This window comes from Tubulanus polymorphus, chromosome 1 (assembly GCF_964204645.1).
Source record: "Tubulanus polymorphus chromosome 1, tnTubPoly1.2, whole genome shotgun sequence".
Classification (NCBI taxonomy): Eukaryota; Metazoa; Nemertea; class Palaeonemertea; order Tubulaniformes; family Tubulanidae; genus Tubulanus; species Tubulanus polymorphus.
In genome coordinates this window covers 15,561,372-15,582,420 of record NC_134025.1, presented here as the reverse complement: position 1 = coordinate 15,582,420, position 21,049 = coordinate 15,561,372, and the positions used below count along the sequence as shown (strand labels likewise).

The following is a 21,049-nucleotide window of genomic DNA, read 5'->3' as shown; positions in this document are numbered from 1 at the left end:
CTTGTCCAGAGATCTTCTAAACTACTTGCTCTCTCTTGCAACTTTACACATATGTATGTCTGGATGTATAGTTGAGCATAGGTGCGTAGAAAATCCTTAGGTACAATGAAAGACAACAAGAACACCGTGATAGCAATATAAAGAGAGAGCCCTTCTTTACTGGCATGTTCAGACGGACTGGCCCAATCATGATAAGGCATCGGAATTAGCTGAAAACTTCAGTACATTTTTTTTGATAAGGTCAAGGCCATCAGAGAGGCTGTCCAAATCACTAGTAGCTCAAATTTGGATGCCGAAACATACAATTGTTCTACTTATCTCAGCTGCTTAAGAAAAATTGATGAAACTGATCCATACAAGTTAATTTCCGATATGAAACCAACAAATTGTGAGGTGGACCCGCTTTCATCTACACTTTTACAGAAATGTCTTCCATTACTCTGGTCTCTAAAATCGTCAATTTTTCTCTTGAATACGGTATAGTTCCATCACAGTTTGAACTTGCTATTTGAGGCCATTACTCAAAAAGCAATCTTTGGACACCAATGTTTTTCAAAATTACCGACCTGTGTCAAACTTATCATTTCTATCCAAAGTCTTGGAACGGGTTCTCAGTTAACTTATTATTTTAGAAATAATTGCTTGATTGCTTTTCACAGTGTCGAAACAGCACTTATTAGAATACACAATGATCAGACCTGCCAACTGTTACGATTTTCCCGTAATCGTTACGGATTGACAGCACAAATTACGGTGTTACGAGTAGGTGTTCTAAAATACGATATAGTCTATTTTCATTACGTTTTTCGAAAAACTCAAGCGTTGTTGTTTCTTCAGAAATATGTCGCAAAAGAAATTTTAACATGTTGATTTTATTATCGGAAACTAAAATAGGAGTCCTTTAGCGCATGCCGCGCGTTTTGCTAGTTGATATATGCGCCAGGCATCCAATCAATATTCCTGTGTTAACACAGACTGCTGGCATACACGTGGCTTCCGCTTGCACTCAACACAGTACATCTATCAGCTGGCTGTCACCGGGGTAACCTATTACTATTGATTTATTGTATATACTCTCTCGCGTGTCTTATAAAGATACAGCACACACTGCTGTAAAAATAACAACGATTGCTTGCAGGCGTTGACTCATTTTTTGGAAGTAACCTGACTAAGTTAATTTATTTGTAAATCGATGATTCTGCGTTATTTGTTTGGTCAAAATGAAAAATGAATTAGAAAAAAATATTTGTTAACAACGACCTCTCACCGCCAACCAGTCGCATCGTGTACATGGCTGCTACCGAACAGGATTGCGATGATTTAATGGATTTAGACGTCATTTTATCTGATATAAGTGATGAACCTAATTAATAACGAACCGGCAACAAAGAGAAGGAAGCCCACCATTTTGAAGATGTTACCCGGTTAATTTTCCTTGCGTGAATGTTTCGAAGAGCCTCACACTTATTTTTTTGTACTTACTAGTGTCAAGTTAAGTATTAGTAGTGTAAGGAGTTGACAATTATAATCTGCACGTCTCATGCCGGTATAACAAACGTACAATATCATATTGACAATTGAAATGAGAAAGCACAAGTGTAACGCAAAATCAAGTAAAATTAATCGGTTTTTGTCAATCCAGCACCATATTATACATTACACGCTTGTTACTGTAAAACTTGTGGAGAGAAGATTACTTTGGATACTACCTTGCATGACTCCACTAGTTAGACCTACTTATTTCCAAGATTAGACAATTCCCTTCATTTTGGCCATCTGCTTTCGTTCGGAGAAAACTGCTGTGCCATTTTAGCAACCCATCATTGATACCTTTTCCTAACAGCTTGTTTAGTAATCGCTGATGTTGTACCTTATCAAATGCTTTTTCGAAATTCATAAAGACTAATTAAGACCTAACATTTCGATTTTCCGGAGTCAAATAAGGCCATCTGGTCCTGTCACCCATAGTTTCAAGTAGGCTTAATTGACTGTTAGTAGACCTTTCCTTTTAAAAGCCTGTCTTGACCATTGAACAGGATTCTAAATTCCCTGGTTTGCAATAGCATGGCGCGGATTTGTCAGCATACACGTGTCGACACAGTATCCAGACAAGATCAAGAATACGAACAACGCTGTGCAAAAAACCCGTTATCGCCACTTTACAGCTATTGAACCAATAGTGTTGATTTTTGGTGTCATGGTTTGGCTTAATGAGTTATCAAGCACACAAAAATTTCATAGTGATTGAGTTATTTTTAGAGGACTTATTCTTGAAAAACATGCACAAACCCTGCTAAAACCTATTTATTTGAGTTGACCTTGTAACCTGAGCTACAATGAATGTGATTGGCTGTTTGTGGGATATACGGGAAATTCCGGGAATTACGGCGTTTCTGATGTAATTGGGAAAGCCCATTGGGAAAGCCTAATGTGAAACCCAAAACAAATGCTTAGTAGCAAGTAGGCTATTTAATTCAGTATCTGAACTAGCAAGTATGACAATACCAATGGCAGGGCTCGTAGTCGGTATTTATTTGTATATTTTAGAAAAAAATCATAGCGGGTATTTGTTTTGATTTCTAGAAAAAAAGTCTGTATATATTTGTATTTTTTTGACATTTTGTGAATGGATGTATTCTGACTTGTGAAATTGCGGTCAATCTAATACTGCGTCGCTAGTACATTTGTATATACGTGAGTCAACAATCAGCCGAATATAGGTTACAGTATATGGCTGTGTGTGTTAGTAATCACCTGAGTGAGTCTATATATGTAGCGCAGTGACTCTGCAATGATAGTATACACAGCACTCTCACACATCCGCAGGCGCATATATTGTCAGCCTCAAACATCTTCAATCCAAATAAATTTATATTCAGTATAATATTTTTGACAATATATGCACTCATTGATTTAATGGTGAGCCACAGGGCCATTGGACCTTTATTTTATCGTTGCATGGGATGAAATATACCGCTTGTGCAGTACACTCGGATGTGACCGTTTACATATATCGCAGTTCATCTTCAATCTGCAATTTCTCTTCTGATGTCCCGATCAGAGACAACCCCAACAGAGGCCTTTTCTTTTAAGAAAAGATATTTTTTCTTCACAGGCAACATTAGACAGGTCTTGACAATTATTCAACACATGATTGCCAGTACAGTATACACATGGTTTCTTCAATGCGAGATTAGATGAGTTTTGTTGATTCGTATAAGAAATGCTCCCTGTCTGAGCAGCAACAGTATTTCGGCAACCTTGCGATATTCGCAGAGACTTTTTGTCTTTCTTCTGATCTAAAGCAGCAGCCATCATATCTTTGCCAAAAATGGGGTCGTTCACCTTTTTTGACTCCTTCCGTACAAAACTCACCAGGGTGTTCAGATTTATAGCATTACCAGCAGAGCGCGCTGTCTGTACTATAGTTCTCCATCTATCTTGAAGCGACCATGGTAATTTACCCACCAACTTCCTTAGATTGTCAGGGTACTCAAGAAGTTTCAATGCATCTATATCTTTCACTGCATTCTCTACTTTCAACAGAAAATCGAGAATTCGTCCAAGCCTTTACTGTTGTCTGACTTAATCATAGGCCAGTTTATAGCTTTCTTTAACAAAGCGTTTGCAATGATCGCTGAGTCACCGTATCGTTCTTCAATCTCTCTAAGAACAGCTTGATATCCTCGTGTTGAACCTATATAGCTAAGCCCTATTACAATTCTTCGAGAAAGTTTAGCCGTTCATCGTCGTCCGTATTTTCAGCGATTCTAGAATTGAACTGACGGATGAAACGCCGATATTCAAGAGGATTTCCGTCGAATTTCTTTATTTCAACAAACGGCTTCTTGATATGTTTCACAATCGAATCTAGACCTCTTGGTTCTGCATTAACAATGCTTCCGGCATAAGATGGTTGATGCGGCATGAACGCAGTAGCACGTGGATTCAAAGATCTGTAACACCCATCATTTTCAGCTATTTCACTTTCGGAAATGGTTCAGGAACGAACAATTTATCATCAATCATTGACGTATTCGATTCCTTATCTAAAAATATTTCAATCACGTTACCGTTCGCTTCACTTACTTCCAGCTGCGTATTCAAATCTAAAAACTCTTCTTGTTGTTTCAATCGCAATTTCTCAAGCTCAAGAGTCTGTTTTTTTTCATACTATTAAGCAAGACATTAAGCTCTGCTTTTCTCTTTCAAACGAGCAGATATTACGGAGCTACCCTTACTCAAATCAGAGCGTACTGAACTAGCTTTTGATCTTACAGACTTCCTGGATCCAGCAGGTCTGTTTCGATCTTGCGAGTACCGACAAAGTATTTTCAGCTGCCATTTTTACTTGGTTGAAGTATGTATTCATCTCATTACTTTCAACCGACAAATTCTCTTTTTCTTTAGAACTGAGTAAAAGACAGTACTCATCAGAAATTTGCAAGAAATTCTCGTACGCATTGATTCAGTCTTTGTATGAATTCTGGACAACATCATAGTCACCGTGCTCAATAACTGACAGAAGAGTTCCAGACAGGTTGTTCAGCTTCTTCAGGAGATTTTTTCTATCTATCAGTTTATTCTCCTTCTGGTATTCGACACCTTGTTCGGTCAGCGACCTGTTCCTTGTTTCTTTTGGCCTAACATATTGTTGGCCTGTTGCTGCTGTTGCCATTGTTACGTTAATAAAATGTGAAGATCAACCAATACGAAGATTCATGTTCCGTGGCAAAAATCATTACAGTCATTTATTTTCGACGTCACAAACACGGATGCACGATTAACTACAAACCAATACAAAATTACCATAAATAAATTCATATAATTATCGTCGAATATCTTTATATTATCAATTTACCGTAACATTTGGCTGTCTAAACGTTCAATTTAAATCTTCACTCTTTACTCAAACACAGCAGCACAACCCCACAGGTCTAAATCCATATAACAAGTGACCAAAAATCTCAATATCTGATATATCTACTGAACTATACAAAACTATACAAATTCTCAGCCTATAGAATTACCATGACCAGAAACCATGAAATAACAACCATAGAAATATATCAAATACAGTATACAGAATACAATAATGCAGAATTTATGGAATCATTCCATACACATTCATTAGTTACAAAAAACAAAAGCGAGCATAAATACATGATTTACCAAGCAAAGCACCTAAGGGGCATTATATGCAAGATATTAAATAGAAACTCTTGTTAGCCAACTGCGCACACTGTAAACATCGTGAATAGAATATGCTTTAGTAGGACGGCCCATCTCAACTGCTTACCACCCAGTTATCAACTGCTCATACCATTGGCCTTTATTAATCACTTAGTTACTGGTTATTTTTCACAGATGAAAAGAATGGCTCGAGAAAGAAGAATCCTGAATTGGGAACGTCTATTTTCAAAAGTCGCAACATCAAAAGGCCATGGTCGTCGCTGGAAATTCATGATCAACACTTTCAAGGAAACCACTAAAAAAGGGTATTTGTTCATTACATGATTTCAACCACTCCACAACATTTCTAACTATTACCCTTGGCCCAGTTTCACAAAAAGATTTATCTCCCAAATTGATTTAATATCTTCATTAATTCAGTTTATCTCAAATCGATTTAGGCCTTAATCCTTTTTGTGAAACTGGGCCCTGGTGCTAGGTCCATAGATAATACAAAGAAATTATCTGTGTTGCTCATTTTAAATCGCCACTATAGTAAAGGACATTTTGATTTTCTGGGTAACATTTTACTCACTATTAATGACATGATGATATTAATGATTTTTGGATAAGAAAGATCAGGGTCTTCAGGGGTCGCGGGGGACGTAGATGCCTTGTTCTATCTAATTCAATGGGGAAGTAACATTACTTAATCAACAGATGGCGCCACTGTCTTATGAGTGGTTGAATCCACTTCCTGTTTACTTCCTGGTATTTAAGAGCGGAACATTTTCTAGATTTACTCATGAATTATACGCGATTAGATCTATTTCTGACCTTAAGAGAGTTCAGATGCCAAACTACTGTGCTGTACCGCTTTGTAACGGAACTGGTGGCCATAGATTTCCACATGACAATCCTGTATTGCTGAATAAATGGATCGTAGCCATTAAGAGGGTAGATCAGTTCAAGACCAAGAAATTATGGACACCAAGAAAGTCATCAATTGTCTGCCATAAGCACTTTTTAGAGACAGATTTTCGACCTTCTGCCATAAGCACTTTTTAGAGACAGATTTTCGACCTTCAGGTCTTATAGGTAAGAATACTCTAAATAATCTGATTTCAAATCTTGTGTATATTTAGATCATTAATGGTTCAATAATTTCATAAGAGTTCACTTATATATTATAAGGAGGAAATAGAGTGTAAATCTTTAAAAATCACACTATTTTACATAACTGCCAATGATTACTATCTTTATATGACAACAAGCAATTATTTTAATAAAAACCACATAATTGCCCATTTATTTTGATTTGAGGCGAGATAAAATGACTGAAAGATGATGCAGTTCCGTCACTGTTTGTATTAAGTAAGAAAAAGTTACCATCTAGCAAGTCAGAGAGATGAACGACTTAAAAAGAGAAGGAAAATCGAATTTCCAGACATTCAAGAAAACCCAGCCTTAGAGGTTGAAGTGGTGACTGGACCTGATGCACCTGAGACTTCCGCAGAACTTGAAATAAAGGACTCTCCAAACACAAATGATGCGAGTGTCACATGCAATTTGTCAACCAATTAAATGTGTCGTATGAGTGTAGATGATTATGAAAATGATCCAAATATCATTAATTGTTATACTGGCTTTGATGAATTAAACATTTTAACTTAATGTTTACTATACTTGGTCCTGCTGCTCATAATATAAGTGTAAGATCAGTCTTGCCTCCCAGAGATCAGTTTTTTCTTACATTGATTTAACTTAGGCTTTGTAAAGATGAGGAAGAACTCGAAATTTTCTTCTGAATCAATAAAATGACAGTCAGTAGGATTTTTGTTTTGTGGATTAATTTCATGCATCACCAATTCAAAGAATTGAATATATGGCTGGAGAAAAGTGAAGTAATTTCTTACATGCCAATTAATTTTGGTAAACGCTTTCCATCTACGCGAGTTATACCAGGGATGGGAACTAGGGATTATGAAAAAAAGCGGGACTTTTGAAATAAATTTCTGTTAATTACTGAAATTGCAGCTAAACTTCAACATAGGCACTAAACTCAAAGTGGGGGTTCCCAGCATGATTTCCTCAACAGCCTTGTTTCAATTCTAGATGGCAGCACGAACTGGTTATTTTTACACACTAGTTTATATTGGCAATACCAGATGGCAGCATATAACGAAATTCTTTGCCGAAGTACCGTCGCATGCTAAAATACTATTGTGAGCCGAAACATACTGCCAGACACAGCAAACCTTCCAACCCCCCCCCATCAATTCCTCAACGGATCTGGACAATTTGGAAAGCTTGTTTTTTTTCAATTTCTCATCACAAAAAAAGAGGGAAACCACCAAAAAGTTTTTTGCTTTGAAAGATAAAGTTGGCCCTGGACCTGATGGTAGTAATTGTGGTTTCCCTTTAACCTCATACCAAATTCGATTTTTTCTAGAAACTTGAATACCCTTTCTCTGGCTACTATTTTCGAGTTTCTGGCAACAAAAGGACACTTTACTTCAATAATAGTATCCTCCCCAATAAGCCCATCGGGGCTGGCTTCTAAAAACGTAATATCTGGTTGAACAAAAAGTCCAGCAGGAACGACATTAATGTTTTTCAACTTTTCAAACTTTCTTATCGCTTTGGCTTCATATATCTTCCCATGAATAATGGCTGGAGAATTAAATGGCGTTGGATTTATCAATCTTTCTGCAAATTTTAGTTTGTTTTTCCTGTGAGTAGCTTTCACGATTTCACCAAAATTTGAAGCCGTTAGACGCCATGATCGTTCTGAGTGCCACAGTTTACAGTCGCTTTGCCCTTTTGTTTTTTTTTTTCAAGTCTCTGTGCTTCCACTTCAGATAGCTGTTGATAAAAGACGAATGCCTCAATGAGTTTTCAAATTATTATAGTTATTTCATGTTCCTCCAAGGTATGAGGCTAAATGATGCCCCTTCCCTATTGCAAGTAATTAAATTTTTACGAGGAAAATGCCTATTTTTATCCCACTTGAGACTTTAGTCCCAGCGGGCTATTGCGTTCACTTTTCGTCCGTCGTTCGTCCGTCGTAGCATCCGTCCGTCCGTAGACGGAATCCAGTTATTTTGGGAAGTTTTGAAGACGCTTCAAGGTAATGTCTTGATATTTGGGTTACACATGTATCTACCCTAGAAACATCTTCAGCCCAAAAACTGGCCCTGTCAGAATAAAGATGGCCGACTAGCAGCCATTGTTGTTCGCCAAAATCAGCACTTTTTATACATTTTTGAACTTTTTGAGGGAAATTTTGAAGACGCTTTGATCAATTACCTTGGTCTTTCGGATATATGTGAATCCCCCCAGGGCCCATCAACATAACAAAAATTGGGTTGGTCGGACTCAAGATGGCCGTCCTATGACCTTTTTAGTGCCCAAAAATGTTAATTTTGGCCCGAATTCTGAGTCCTGTAGCTTCCTACTGGTTTGCCATTTCTCATTGCAATTTGTGATTGGTATTCTATGGAAAGGGATGTTTTATACCTGAGACAGGTATTTTTCATCAGCCAATTATGACGCAATTGGCGGCCATCTTTGTGTCACCAGTACTCATTCGTAAGTGGGAAAAAGTTTTTCCACATTATATTGATACCTAAGCGTATTTTGCTACCACAATCAATTAGAAAGTTGTAGCTCATAACGTGTTCTATGATTGTGGTGAGTTTCAAGGTAATTGGATTTTGTATATGGCCACCAGGGGGCGTTGAATAATACAATATCTTAGCATTTCTTTATTATATTCGTACCTATGCATATTTTGTAACCACAATCAATTGGAAAGTTGTAGCTCATGACATCATCTATGATTGTTGCGAGTTTTAAGGACATTAGTTTTTCTATATGGTCACCAGGGGGCGTTGAATAGTAGAATAACTTAGTATTTCCTTATTATATTGGTACCTAGGCATATTTTGTTACCATTATCAATTGCAAAGTTGTAGTCCATGACATGTTATATGATTGTGGTGAGTTTCGAGGTCATTGGGTTTTGAATATGGTCACCAGGGGGCGTTGAATAGTAAAATGACTTAGTATTTCCATATTAAATTGGTAACGAGGCATATTTTGTTATCACAATCAATTACAAAATCGTAGCTGCTGACATGTTCTATGATTGTGGTGAGTTTCAAGGTCATTGGTTTTTGTAAATGGTCACCAGGGGGCGTTGAATATTGAAATTGTTAGATTGTTGAGCATTTGAAACCACTTCCCAAGTGGGCATGGTGTCCCTGGACCCCTAGTTCATAAGTCTACCTTGTTAGTATGGTGGACCCAATACTGACTATAAGCAACTGGTAGATAGTCATGATCATATATTGCAGTCTTAAGATCAGTTTTTGGAAACGGATGGCTCTTTGTTCGAAGTAATGCAGTAATTTATCACTGTATTTCTGACATTATCTGGGTAGTTTCCTGTATTCAGATATTTTGATGGTCTTGGATAAAAAAACTCTTTCTTCCTTTTTGACGGTAAATTTTCTGCTTTGACTGGTGATCCTGCAATAAATCTTACAAGTGTTACTTCCCACAAGATTTCCATTTAAAAATTCATTTGTACATCTGTTGAATAAACTACCTGAAGGGCAAGTAATAAAACTAAAGACATATATTTTTAGCTCACTTGGGACTTTAGTCCCAGCGGGCTTTTGCGTTCACTTTTCGTCCGTCGTCCGTCCGTAGACGGAATGCAGTTATTTTGGGAAGTTTTGAAGACACTTCTAGGTAATGTCTTGATATTTGGTTTATACATGTATCTACCCTAGACACATCTTCAGGCCAAAAACTGGCCCTGTCAGATTCAAGATGGCCTACTGGCAGCCATTGTTGTTTCGCCAAAATCAGCACTTTACACATTTTTGAAGTTTTCGAGGAATTTTGAAGACGCTTTTATCAATTACCTTGATTGTGCGTATATATTTGAATCCCCCAAGGGCCCATCAACATAAGAAAAATTGGGTCGATCGGACTAAAGATGGCCGTCCTATGACCTTTTTAGTGGCCAAAAATGTAAATTTTGACCCAAATTCTGAGTCCTGTAGCTTCCTACTGGTTTGCCATTTCTCATTGCAATTTGTGATGGGTATTCTTTGGAAAGGGATGTTTTATACCTGAGACATGTATTTTTTATCAGCCAATTATGGCGCAATTTGCAGCCATCTTGGCGTCATCAGTACTCATTCGTAGGTGGGAAAAAGTTTTTCCACATTATATTGATACCTAAGCGTCACCACATTGTATTTTAAAGTTGCAGCTCATAACGTTTTCTATGAATTTGGTCAGTTTCAAGGTCATTGCTTTTTGTATACGGCCACCAGGGGGCATTGAATAATACAATAACTTAGTATTTCTATAGGCCTATTATAGTATTACTGTATTGTACCTACGCATATTTTGTTACCACAATCAATTACAAAGTTGTAGCTCATGACATCGTCTATGATTGTGGTGAGTTTCAAGGACATAAGTTATTCTATATGGTCACCAGGCTGTCACGACCGAATGCGTTTCGTGTAACTCGGTAGGGTAGTTTATATCCTTCACTCTGCCGATGTCTTTCATATTCTTTGACCCGTTACAATAATGGGTATTATATATTTGCTTGGTTCGATTTGTTAAAGGCATTTCGCCCTGTGGTCGCGTCGTGGGCTTATATTTTATAGTGTTTAGTGTACGATGGTATACTAGTTTCCGGCGGCAAGTGCCGGTCCGGTATCGACCCGTAATGGTGGGTACTCAACCGATATCGTAATCGTCGGCTGCCAGCGCCGCGTGTTTTGTTCGTCAGCTGCCAGTGCCGAATATCTTGTTCGTCGTCGGCTGCCAGTGCCGAGTGTCTAATTCATCGTTCGTCGTTCGTCGGCTGCCAGTGCCGAGTGTCTAATTCATCGTTCGTCGTTCCGTTCGTCGTTCGTCAGTTGCAAGTGCCGAGTGTCTAATTCATCATCGTTCGTCGTTCGTCGGTTGCCAGTGCCGAGTGTCTAATTCATCATCGTTCGTCGTTCGTCGGTAGCCAGTGCCGAGTATTCTTATTCTTCGTTGTACGAATTATGAATCTGATGTACATAGTGTGATAAATTTATATTCGTTTTTGAAATCCGGCTTCCGTATTTTTTTGTATTGAGGCATCCGGTCACATTACTCGTGACACAGGGGGCGTTGAATAGTAGAACTTGGTATTTCCTTATTAGATTGGTTCCAAGGGATATTTTGTTACCATGATCAATTGCAAAGTTGTAGTTCATGACATGTTCTATGATTGTGGTGAGTTTCAAGGTCATTGGGTTTTGCATATGGTCAACAGGGGGCGTTGAATAATACAATAATTTGGTATTTCTATATTATATTTGTACCTACACATATTTTGTTACCACAATCAATTGCAAAGTTGTAGCTCATGTTGTAGTCTATACGAAGCATATATTGTTATCACAATCAATTTCAAAATCATAGCTGCTGACATATTCTATGATTGTGGTGAGTTTCAAGGTCATTGGTTTTTGTATATGGTCACCAGGGGGGCATTGAATATTGAAATTGTTAGATTGTTGAGCATTTGAAACCACTTCCCAAGTGGGCATGGTGTCCCTGGACCCCTAGTTCCTTAAAATATCATTATCACTATCACAACCACATAGAAGATACCTTACCAATTTCGTTTTGGTTTGTGAAAGGTCTGAAGATTCTCAGTGCATTTGAGTGAGACTTTGTGTACTTAGGGTCATTTGTATATGTCATCAAAACACTCAGTCAATGGACACATTTACTGGAAAAAAAATGAGATCAGTAGACATTTTTCTAACAGGATTTTCTGCACAAGTGGGTACTCAGTCTCAGTTGTCATGATAAAAAAGTATTAATTTGTTCAAATGAGTCTTTCTGTACTAGGCCGTATCCACTAACAGAACTAAACACTGTCATAATGATTAGTAAAGTGCAAGGTATTGATTGGTTTCAAGAATCTATCTTTACTGTAGAAGAGGTCATACACTAAATATCCTATATCATTTAGTAAGAAAATGCATAGAACATATCTTGTCTAAGGGGTCTTTCTGTACTAGGGGACTTTTATAAATTTCAACTTTTCGTACAAGTCTTTCAGTACTAGAAAATATCTACAAACGGAACTAAACTTTCAATCATAATGATTAGAAAAATGCAAGGTAACCATCGACATCCTAAAAGTTGTTTTGTACAAGGGCTCTTATATATATGGAGAAGCTTGTCTACATTAGACCTTAATTAAAGCTCTGTATAATTCAAGTTAAACAGCAGCTTACCGAGACGATTTTTTGGCATTGGTGTTCGTCACTTGATCCAGCAGGTACATCAGCGGCACAGCTAACATGCACATTCATCGACGTGTATCGGTACTGAAAAATAAATCAGCGGAGTTAGATATCGATTACTGAACACGCATTAAAGTTGATAAAGAGAATTGCTTCTGGACATTTTCCCAAAAAACTGCCACTAGAAGACTGCTTACAGCAGAAAAAGATTGAATCAAGCTCATATGCGTATCTAATACAATACAGTTCGATTTTGCCTGTTTTCTGCAAGGTTTCAACAATCAAACTTTACTGTAGAGGAGGTCATTTACGACTGAATATTCCATATAATTTAGTAAGAAAATGCAAAGAATATATCTTTTCTAGAGAGTCTTACTGACTTTTATATGCATCACTAGATACTCAGTATGATTCACTTAAAAGATATAAAGTACTGTAGATATGTTTCTTTCGGGTCTTTGTGTACTTAGGACTTCAAAACTTCCCAATATAACTAGATTCCATCTATGGACAAACGGACGATAAGTCCTAAGCGGGACAATTGATAAAATGGAGCAAGAAAATATAGATTGCCTAAACGTTCTGGGGCACGAAAGAATCAAAGGCGACCTTATTAAAACTTGGCATATTAAAACTTGGAAATTCACTACCACAATACATTACCGTATTTCCCAGCCAGTGGGCGAGGTAGTTTTTAAGCCTAACATGCATGGATTTGGTAGAGCTTCGAAAAATAAATAGAGGGAAAGTTTGGGGAACTGATTTGTGTCAATTAATTTCTTTAGTTGACGATTTACGATCGTTGTCAAAGTTGTATTGTTAAAAAAATTCTATTGTACATCATGCGCACAGTACTTAGGTCAACTGCTGCCATAGTATCATGCACAGGTTCCGGAAAGTCTTACCTATTTTAGCGTCAACCTTTCTACAAAAACATTTTAGGGGTCCGCCCCACATTTTATGAAATCTCTGGCCACTTGGGCTGGTGTCTTTCGTCTTGGCATAACTATGATCACCTGAAAAAGGAAATAGTTCCAGTCAGACTTGTGAATCTTCAGCTCAAGATTCTTTGCTATGAAGACCTAGACTCGTAAGAAGGCCTTACGTATGATGGTTTCAATGATTTTCCTTCAAAAACAGGAGGTAGCCTAACATCATCACGGCGTAAGTATAGCCTGCTTATGTTAATATTATGAACAGGCTAAAGGAGGTAAGCTTCCAGACTTTTGGATTATCCTTCAACCAGTTTAAAATGGATTACCAATCAGTACTTTAGGATAACGACACGGCTATGTTTACGGAGTTTGTAAACGGAGTGCAACAGCTGCGATCATGGAGTAGGGTCCCATATGCCTTTATACAGTGGATTTCAGACTTTGATATTGGGATTCGAAACCAAACGAAAAAATAGTATACTGCCCAGTGAGTTACATTACATAACTGCTAGCTGGTTGAAAGTTTATCAATAGCCTCACTTAACCCTAGCCCATAAGCGTAGGTAGGCGTGGCCCTAACCGGAGCCGGTTTGTTAGTGGGTTAACTGCCATTCCTTTCTGCTGGTCCTGACCTAAAGGCTTTAATCGGGTATGTATCATCAACTTAGTTACCTAATCGTTGGTGGTAAGCATGAAACTAAACCACATACAGGTTACTGACTACCATCAACTCTGACCGTGCTAATATCTATTTCAACTTGACTTGAAAGCATTCCAGGTGGCCTAGCTCAGTCAGTTTTGGAGGTACATACCTGATAGAAGCACTGGCAGTGGACCTAAATGATTTCTAATCCATTTTTCACTTCATTGCAGAGATTGCATAAAGTCTGCATTGAAAGGGGTTCATGAGAGAAAAGGGACTCCATGATTTGAAAGTTTAACAATATGTTTCCATGCCTAAAAACCAAATTTCAGTTAGTAGTCATGGAAACATATTGTTAAACATTAAAGTGAAGAAAGGATTGAAAATCAATGTTTCTATCAGGTATGTCCCTCCAAAACTTACTGAGCTAGGCCACCTGGAATGCTCTCAAGTCAAGTTGAAATAGACATTAGGTCACCTGATGTGATCTCAAATCAAGTTGGAATAGACATAAGGCTATATTCAAACCCGCATGTCTATAAAAATCAGAATACAGTGTGGATTGGCCTAGGCCTAGCCCTGGCCCCTAGCTTGTTATCCGCGGTCCGCAACTTGGGCCTATTAATTTCAAATTCACATACTCACTTTCCTCGTCGTCGTCAGCAGAGCATATAATCTAAAAGGGCGCACTGTACGCAATATGCAAGTCATCACAGACTTGACGAATTCAAATTCAAAAATATAGCTGCAAAGCAGCGATAACGGGTTCTCTGCACAGTTTTAGAATCCTGTTCAACGGTGGATTTCGACGAAGCATTTGATAATGCACAACATCAACCATTACTAAACAGGCTATTAGGAATCAGTATCCATGATAGGTCGCTCAAATGGCTCAGCAGTTATCTCTGAACGAAAACTTGTAGCCGAAATCAACGGAACACCTCATCTTGGAATAAGTCGATCTAACTAGTGGAGTCACGCATGGTAGTATCCTGAGTTGTCTTCTGTTTAATTTCCTAACAAATAACATACACAGAAATCCAAAATGTACCAGACCGAGTAAATTTCCAAAACGACCTTAACACGCCGTTCGACCAAAAAACTTAATGTTCCGACAAGAAAATCTTGTTCGAATGAAAACAATTCTGTTTGATCGAACAATACGCTTTTTGTTTGAACCAAAAATTTTCTTCATTCTGACAAAAAAATGTGTTTGAATAAAAAGCTATGTTATTGTTGGAATGAAAAACTTTTTGTCCCGGTAAAAAAAAATTTGGTTGAGCGAAAACAATGTTTTTCGAACGAATGTTTGAATGAAAACGATTCTGTTCGATTGAACGAAATACTTAATACTTTCGGTTCGGAGAAAAAACTTTTTACAATATACTTGTTCGAACGAATAACTTAATGTTCTGACAAGAAAATTCTGTTCAAATTAAAATGATTCTGTTCGAAAAACCTTTCGTTTGGAAAAAAAGTTTCTTCAACTTCGTTCTTTCGATTTTTTTCAAATTGGTTTAATCGAACAAAATATTATTGGTTCGAAAAAAATAAATTTTGTTCTGACGAAAGAATTTTCAAGCAAAAGGCCTTTTGACCGAAAAAAAAGTTATTTCCGGGGCTCCGCAGTAACTTAAAGCTGGACGTAGGTCAACCTTGTGACGCGATGCGATCCTCGCGGTACTGTCGCGGGCGACAAAACCAAAATGTTGAATTGTCGCGGGCGACAAAACCAAACTAATGAATTGTTGCGGGCGATAAAACCAAAATAATGAATTGTCGCAGGCGATAAAACCAAAATAATGAATTGTCGCTGGCGATAAAACCAAAATATTGAATTGTCGCGTGGGACAAAACCAAAATATTGAATTGTCGCGGGCGATAAAACCAAAATAATGAATTGTCGCGGGCGATGAAACCAAAATAATGAATTGTCGCTGGCGATAAAACCAAAGTATTGAATTGTCGCAGGTGATAAAACCAAAATATTGAAGTGTCGCAGGCGATAAAACCGGGACAAAAAAAAAATTGTCGCGGGCGATAAAACCAAAATAATGAATTGTGGCGTGCGACAAAACCAAAACAATGAATTGTCGCAGGCGATAAAACCAAAATAATGAATTGTCGCGGGCGATAAACCCAAAATATTGAATTGTCGTGGGCGACAAAACCAAAATATTGATTTGTCGCGGGTGACAAAACCAAATTAATGAATTGTTGCCGGCGATAAAACCAAAATAATCAATTGTTCTGGGCGATAAAACCAAAATAATCAATTGTCGCTGGCGATAAAACCAAAATATTGAATTGTCGCGGGCGACAAAACCAAAATATTGATTTGTCGCGGGTGACAAAACCAAAATAATGAATTGTCGCGGGCGATAAAACCAAAATATTTAATTGTCGCGGGCGATAAAACCAAAATCTTGAATTGTCGTGGGCGACAAAACCAAAATATTGAATTGTCGCGGGCGACAAAACCAAACTAATGAATTGTTGCGGGCGATAAAACCAAATAATGAATTGTCGCAGGCGATAAAACCGCGACAAAAAAAAAATTGTCGCGGGCGATAAAACCAAAATAATGAATTGTCGCGTGCGACAAAACCAAAATAATGAATTGTCGCGGGCGATAAAACCAAAATAATGAATTGTCGCGGGCGACAAAACCAAAATATTGAATTGTCGTGGGTGACAAAACCAACATATTGATTTGTCGCGGGTGACAAAACCAAATTAATGAATTGTCGCGGGCGATAAATTCAAAATAATGAGTTGTCGCGGGCGATAAAACCGAAATAATGAATTGTCACGGGTGACAAAACCAAAATTATTGTTTTGTCGCGTTATTTTAGTTTTGTCGTATTGTCATAATGTCGCCCTCATTTGCATATAAGTGTTTTTTTTCGCATGGCCCTTATCAGCCACCATACTAAAGCCTTAAGGTCACGTAAAACTCGATAAAGACTTCAAGCAACATAGCGAACGATCTCCTTTCCCCTACAGCGAACGCTTAACCTAGTAGAGGCTAGAGGCTACTAGCCTATGTAGGCCTATGTATATGCGTAGGCCTAACATCCGGACAGATTGGTCGTAGGCCTATTGAATAACAACCCTCCTAAATATCGTAAATTTTGTTTTGAAGTTCAATGCAATGAGTCCGTTAATAAACGCAACAATTGTACTGTGTTTGTTTGATACAGTAAAGCTCAGTACCGGTAGGCCTAAAGCCGCGTCAAACTCGATAAACACTTCAAGCGACACGGCGAACGATCCCTTTCCCCCACAGCGAACGCTTACTCCGAATGTCAAGTGTGAGTCCAGCATACGGATAGGAGTGTGTTATATACTTGTATTTAGTAAATACCTTGTGCATTTGACAATGATCGGTATGTACTGTAGGAAATATAGAGTATTGATGGTATTGATATAGAGGTTGAAGCTCGCGGCCGAATAAAGTAATATATTCTTTTATTTTGATACCTCGTCGACATAACAGCTTTTCTCCGCCATATCTTTTCGGCGTGTTCAGTTTAGGCCTACGATTCCCCGGTACACTAAAGATTTATCTTAGTAAATACACGGTTAATTCGGTAAAGAAAAATAGGTATTGTTATACTAACCCCTTGAAACCCATAGCCAAATCACTGGTAGTAATAAATTAATTTGTACTCGATTTGATTCTCATGATGAGGAGAAACTCGCAGCTGATCCCCGGAACGACGATGTAGTAACACACGTCGATTCGTCGATGTTTACGGCTCGACAGTGCTTTTAAAATCTAAAATAGTAAATTTCCAGTGTATCGGTAATATGATTTGATGAGGAAAATGGGCTATTGTTAAAATCACTGTTTGAAGACCGCGACTGAATTTGAAGTCTGCGGCAATGAATTAGTTCATTTATACTTGAATTGATAATCGAAGTGACAGTCGGCCGGCGTGTTGATTTCGGGATGACGACTCGAAAAACATGTCGCCCCATTGAATGGGGCTAAATTTTCGATGTTTACGGCCCGACAGGGCTTTTGTAACGATGATTCGTGAAAAAACACGCGGGCTATTTGTAGATCTCAGTGAGCTGAACGATATTATATGGATTGTATATGAAACAGCGGTAAGGTAACAAAGCCTATGTTCTTTTGGTAAAAATAGTGTGGAAGAAAATAATAATAATAATAATCACGCGGATATCAATAGGGTTTTCTGTGAAATAACAGAAAAACCTTATTAGTTTATCGATCCGAATGAAAACAATTAACGTACCAGATTATATTGAAACAAATTTTTCGAAGAACAGATATAACAAACATAAACAAAGGACAAAAAAGTAATATCGATGATTATTGATGCGGTATGAGTGTGAGAAAGAAATAGGTCACGTGATTGACTTCAATTAAAGGTCACGTGATTGGCGTCAGTTCGCGTCTGAGACTGAAGATGGCACCTATGCATAGGTGCAATTAATACAGTTTTGGGTTTAAAACTGGCATGTGAGATAAGTAGTGGGCCTAATGCGCCCTCTTTCAATAAACAAATTAAGCACTCAACTTTTGGTACGCGTCATATGTACTGACGCATCAATTCATACTGACGTGCAAGAAAGGTTTTAAACAGATGATCCTGAGAAGGTTTGAACAGTGAACCTGCCTTTTGGAGGTCGCTTTTTACGAAAAAATATCCGTCTATTTTGCGGGTATTTATGTTGTTGATCCTGATATGTTATGATTGCTTTCAGTTTAAGGTCATTGGCTTCAGTTGAAGTTAAACAGGTGCATGTGATATTGATGTTGTGTGTTGATTGCCAATCATTTCACTCCATGGGTGTGATTTCCCTGAACCTCTTATTTTTAGATTTGACGAGATGAAACTTTATTGCGACACACTTAGCAAAAATGATGGGACTATTGATGTGACTGATGATGCATCAAAACAAACAAGGTCTGGAATAAGTCTGCGTCATCCTGCGCCAATATATACATTTGACAATGTAAGTATATTAACGATGCAGACCGCTTTGCTTTTACAAACGTGTACAACACGGGAATGAGATTTTTGTCGCGTTTTGCATTTCAATGCATATGCAACACTGATTTCCTATCTACTACAATGTGTATGTGTATGTTTTTTTATTGATCCGTTGCAGACAGGCGGGTGCATGGGATCAGTAGTAATGTATAAAGGCCTTCTACTGTGTATGTGGCGAATGCCTTCAAATATTATATGCTGCGATGATTTTTAGTGAGCACTCATCGGCACATTTTCACTGTAATAATTCAGGGCTTGACCATGCATGAGATCGCTCTAAGTACCCGGAAAGCGCTTTTAATTTCAAAAATCTTTCAAAACAACGTCGTTCTCATCATATATATATATATTTATATATTGCATCAGTTTGAGTTGTATACTATGACTTGTGTACAGTCAAACCTGGCCCGTACATAGGGGGTCTTCGAGGGGTTTCGGACAAACCCCTCCTTTGGTGAAAGTGCCCTTTTTCATATTTTTGCCGTATGAAAATTTTCTCAAATTTTTCCAAAGAAAAAATTTCCCATAGCAAAAGAGGCACATGTAGTCATCCCTATCAATCACAAGGGCACAATTTTTACAGGGTTAGGCAGATAATTTAAAAAGGCACATTCGTTTGTCAACCAATTCGAAAAAAACAAGAAAGGGCACTTATAGTTGTTTTTATCAATCCCAAAAGTAGGAAAGGGCATATTTATCTAAGATATACAAAACAAGATGGGCAGATATTTTTCAACAATAAGGCATTGCACTATTCTCCAGGATTTCAGAGAGTGTCGACACCTCGTTTTACGAGTACGCAAATGTGTGACGTCACGGTTTTGTATGCGGTGCTTCCCGTGTACCTGGGCCACATGGACATTTACGACGTGTAGAGGCAAAGTTTCACGTTAGTAAAAAACGCAATTTGTTTAGCGGTTTTTTGGTCATCAAAGATTGATGGATAAGTTAACGTAAACATGAGGAAATGGTTGAATTGCTCTTAACCATTTTTGTTTGATTAGGCCTACTAGGACTGTATGGCCTTAAGAATTCGTTATTAATTAACAATTTCGCGCAGCACATATAGCATGCACTACAGCATATAATGCTATAGGGCCAGTGTAGGTAGTGCAGGCAATGAGTGCACAAACTTGAATACAGGCTGCCTGCTATGGAATTCTGGTTAAGATTAAGGTCTTAGACCTGATTAGACATACTAGGTTGACCGATATAAACTCCCTAGACCTAAGCATGAGGAACCAGTTCATTTGATTATGGTCATAAGCCTATTTAACTGTCACTGTCAATGTCTAAAATCCCCAAAAAAATGTTCTGCACCGGATTTAAGACTTAGGCATTATGATAGAAAGCCACTACACATACTTTTTAGGAAATTTTTAAGTGCAAGATAGAAGGTTTAAGTCTTTGATATTTAATATGATAGAATGTAATTTGGCCTGATATGATTATGATATATTCATTATTTCAAGTATATTCATTATTTCGAGTATCAAGATGGCTGAAGAGAAGAAGGTTGTGAGATTTAATCCTAGTCTGGATATATTTTTACTTAGAGAAGTGATCTCTGTTAATCCTTATGAAGATTCTGCCGGATGGAATACTGTCTCAGAATCTAAATGCTGGTCAATTTGTATCGACAACTGGGCATACAGTTCGAGAGCGTGTGCAACTACTAACTGAAAAGTATCGAAAAGAGGAAAGCCTGAGAAGGTAATCTTACTACTGTAGTGTAGTTCAGAATACGGTAGCGTATTTTATAACTGGAATTAGAAGTGAGATAGTAAGAGTATCATTTTACATTGAGGATCAAATAGCCATTTAAATCTCGATTAAATACAAATTGTATAATTTGAAAATATTTCAGATCTGGTACAGAGTAAGAATTCACAGAAAGGGAACAACTGTTGACAGAACTATTAAACATCATCAAGGAAAGCAAACTCGCAA

General features: G+C 37.8%; 1 protein-coding gene across 9 annotated transcripts in view; it reads left to right on the top strand.

The window, feature by feature from the left end:
* Positions 1-21,049, top strand: part of LOC141915380 (uncharacterized) — a 200,005-nt gene that overhangs the window by 54,084 nt on the left and 124,872 nt on the right. For all 9 annotated transcript variants that reach the window (XM_074806882.1, XM_074806881.1, XM_074806885.1 and 6 more), the window contains 2 exons: positions 5,368-5,498; positions 18,926-19,061. In XM_074806882.1, the coding sequence (XP_074662983.1) occupies positions 5,368-5,498; positions 18,926-19,061 (267 nt within the window). The remainder of the gene's footprint in view (positions 1-5,367; positions 5,499-18,925; positions 19,062-21,049) is intronic.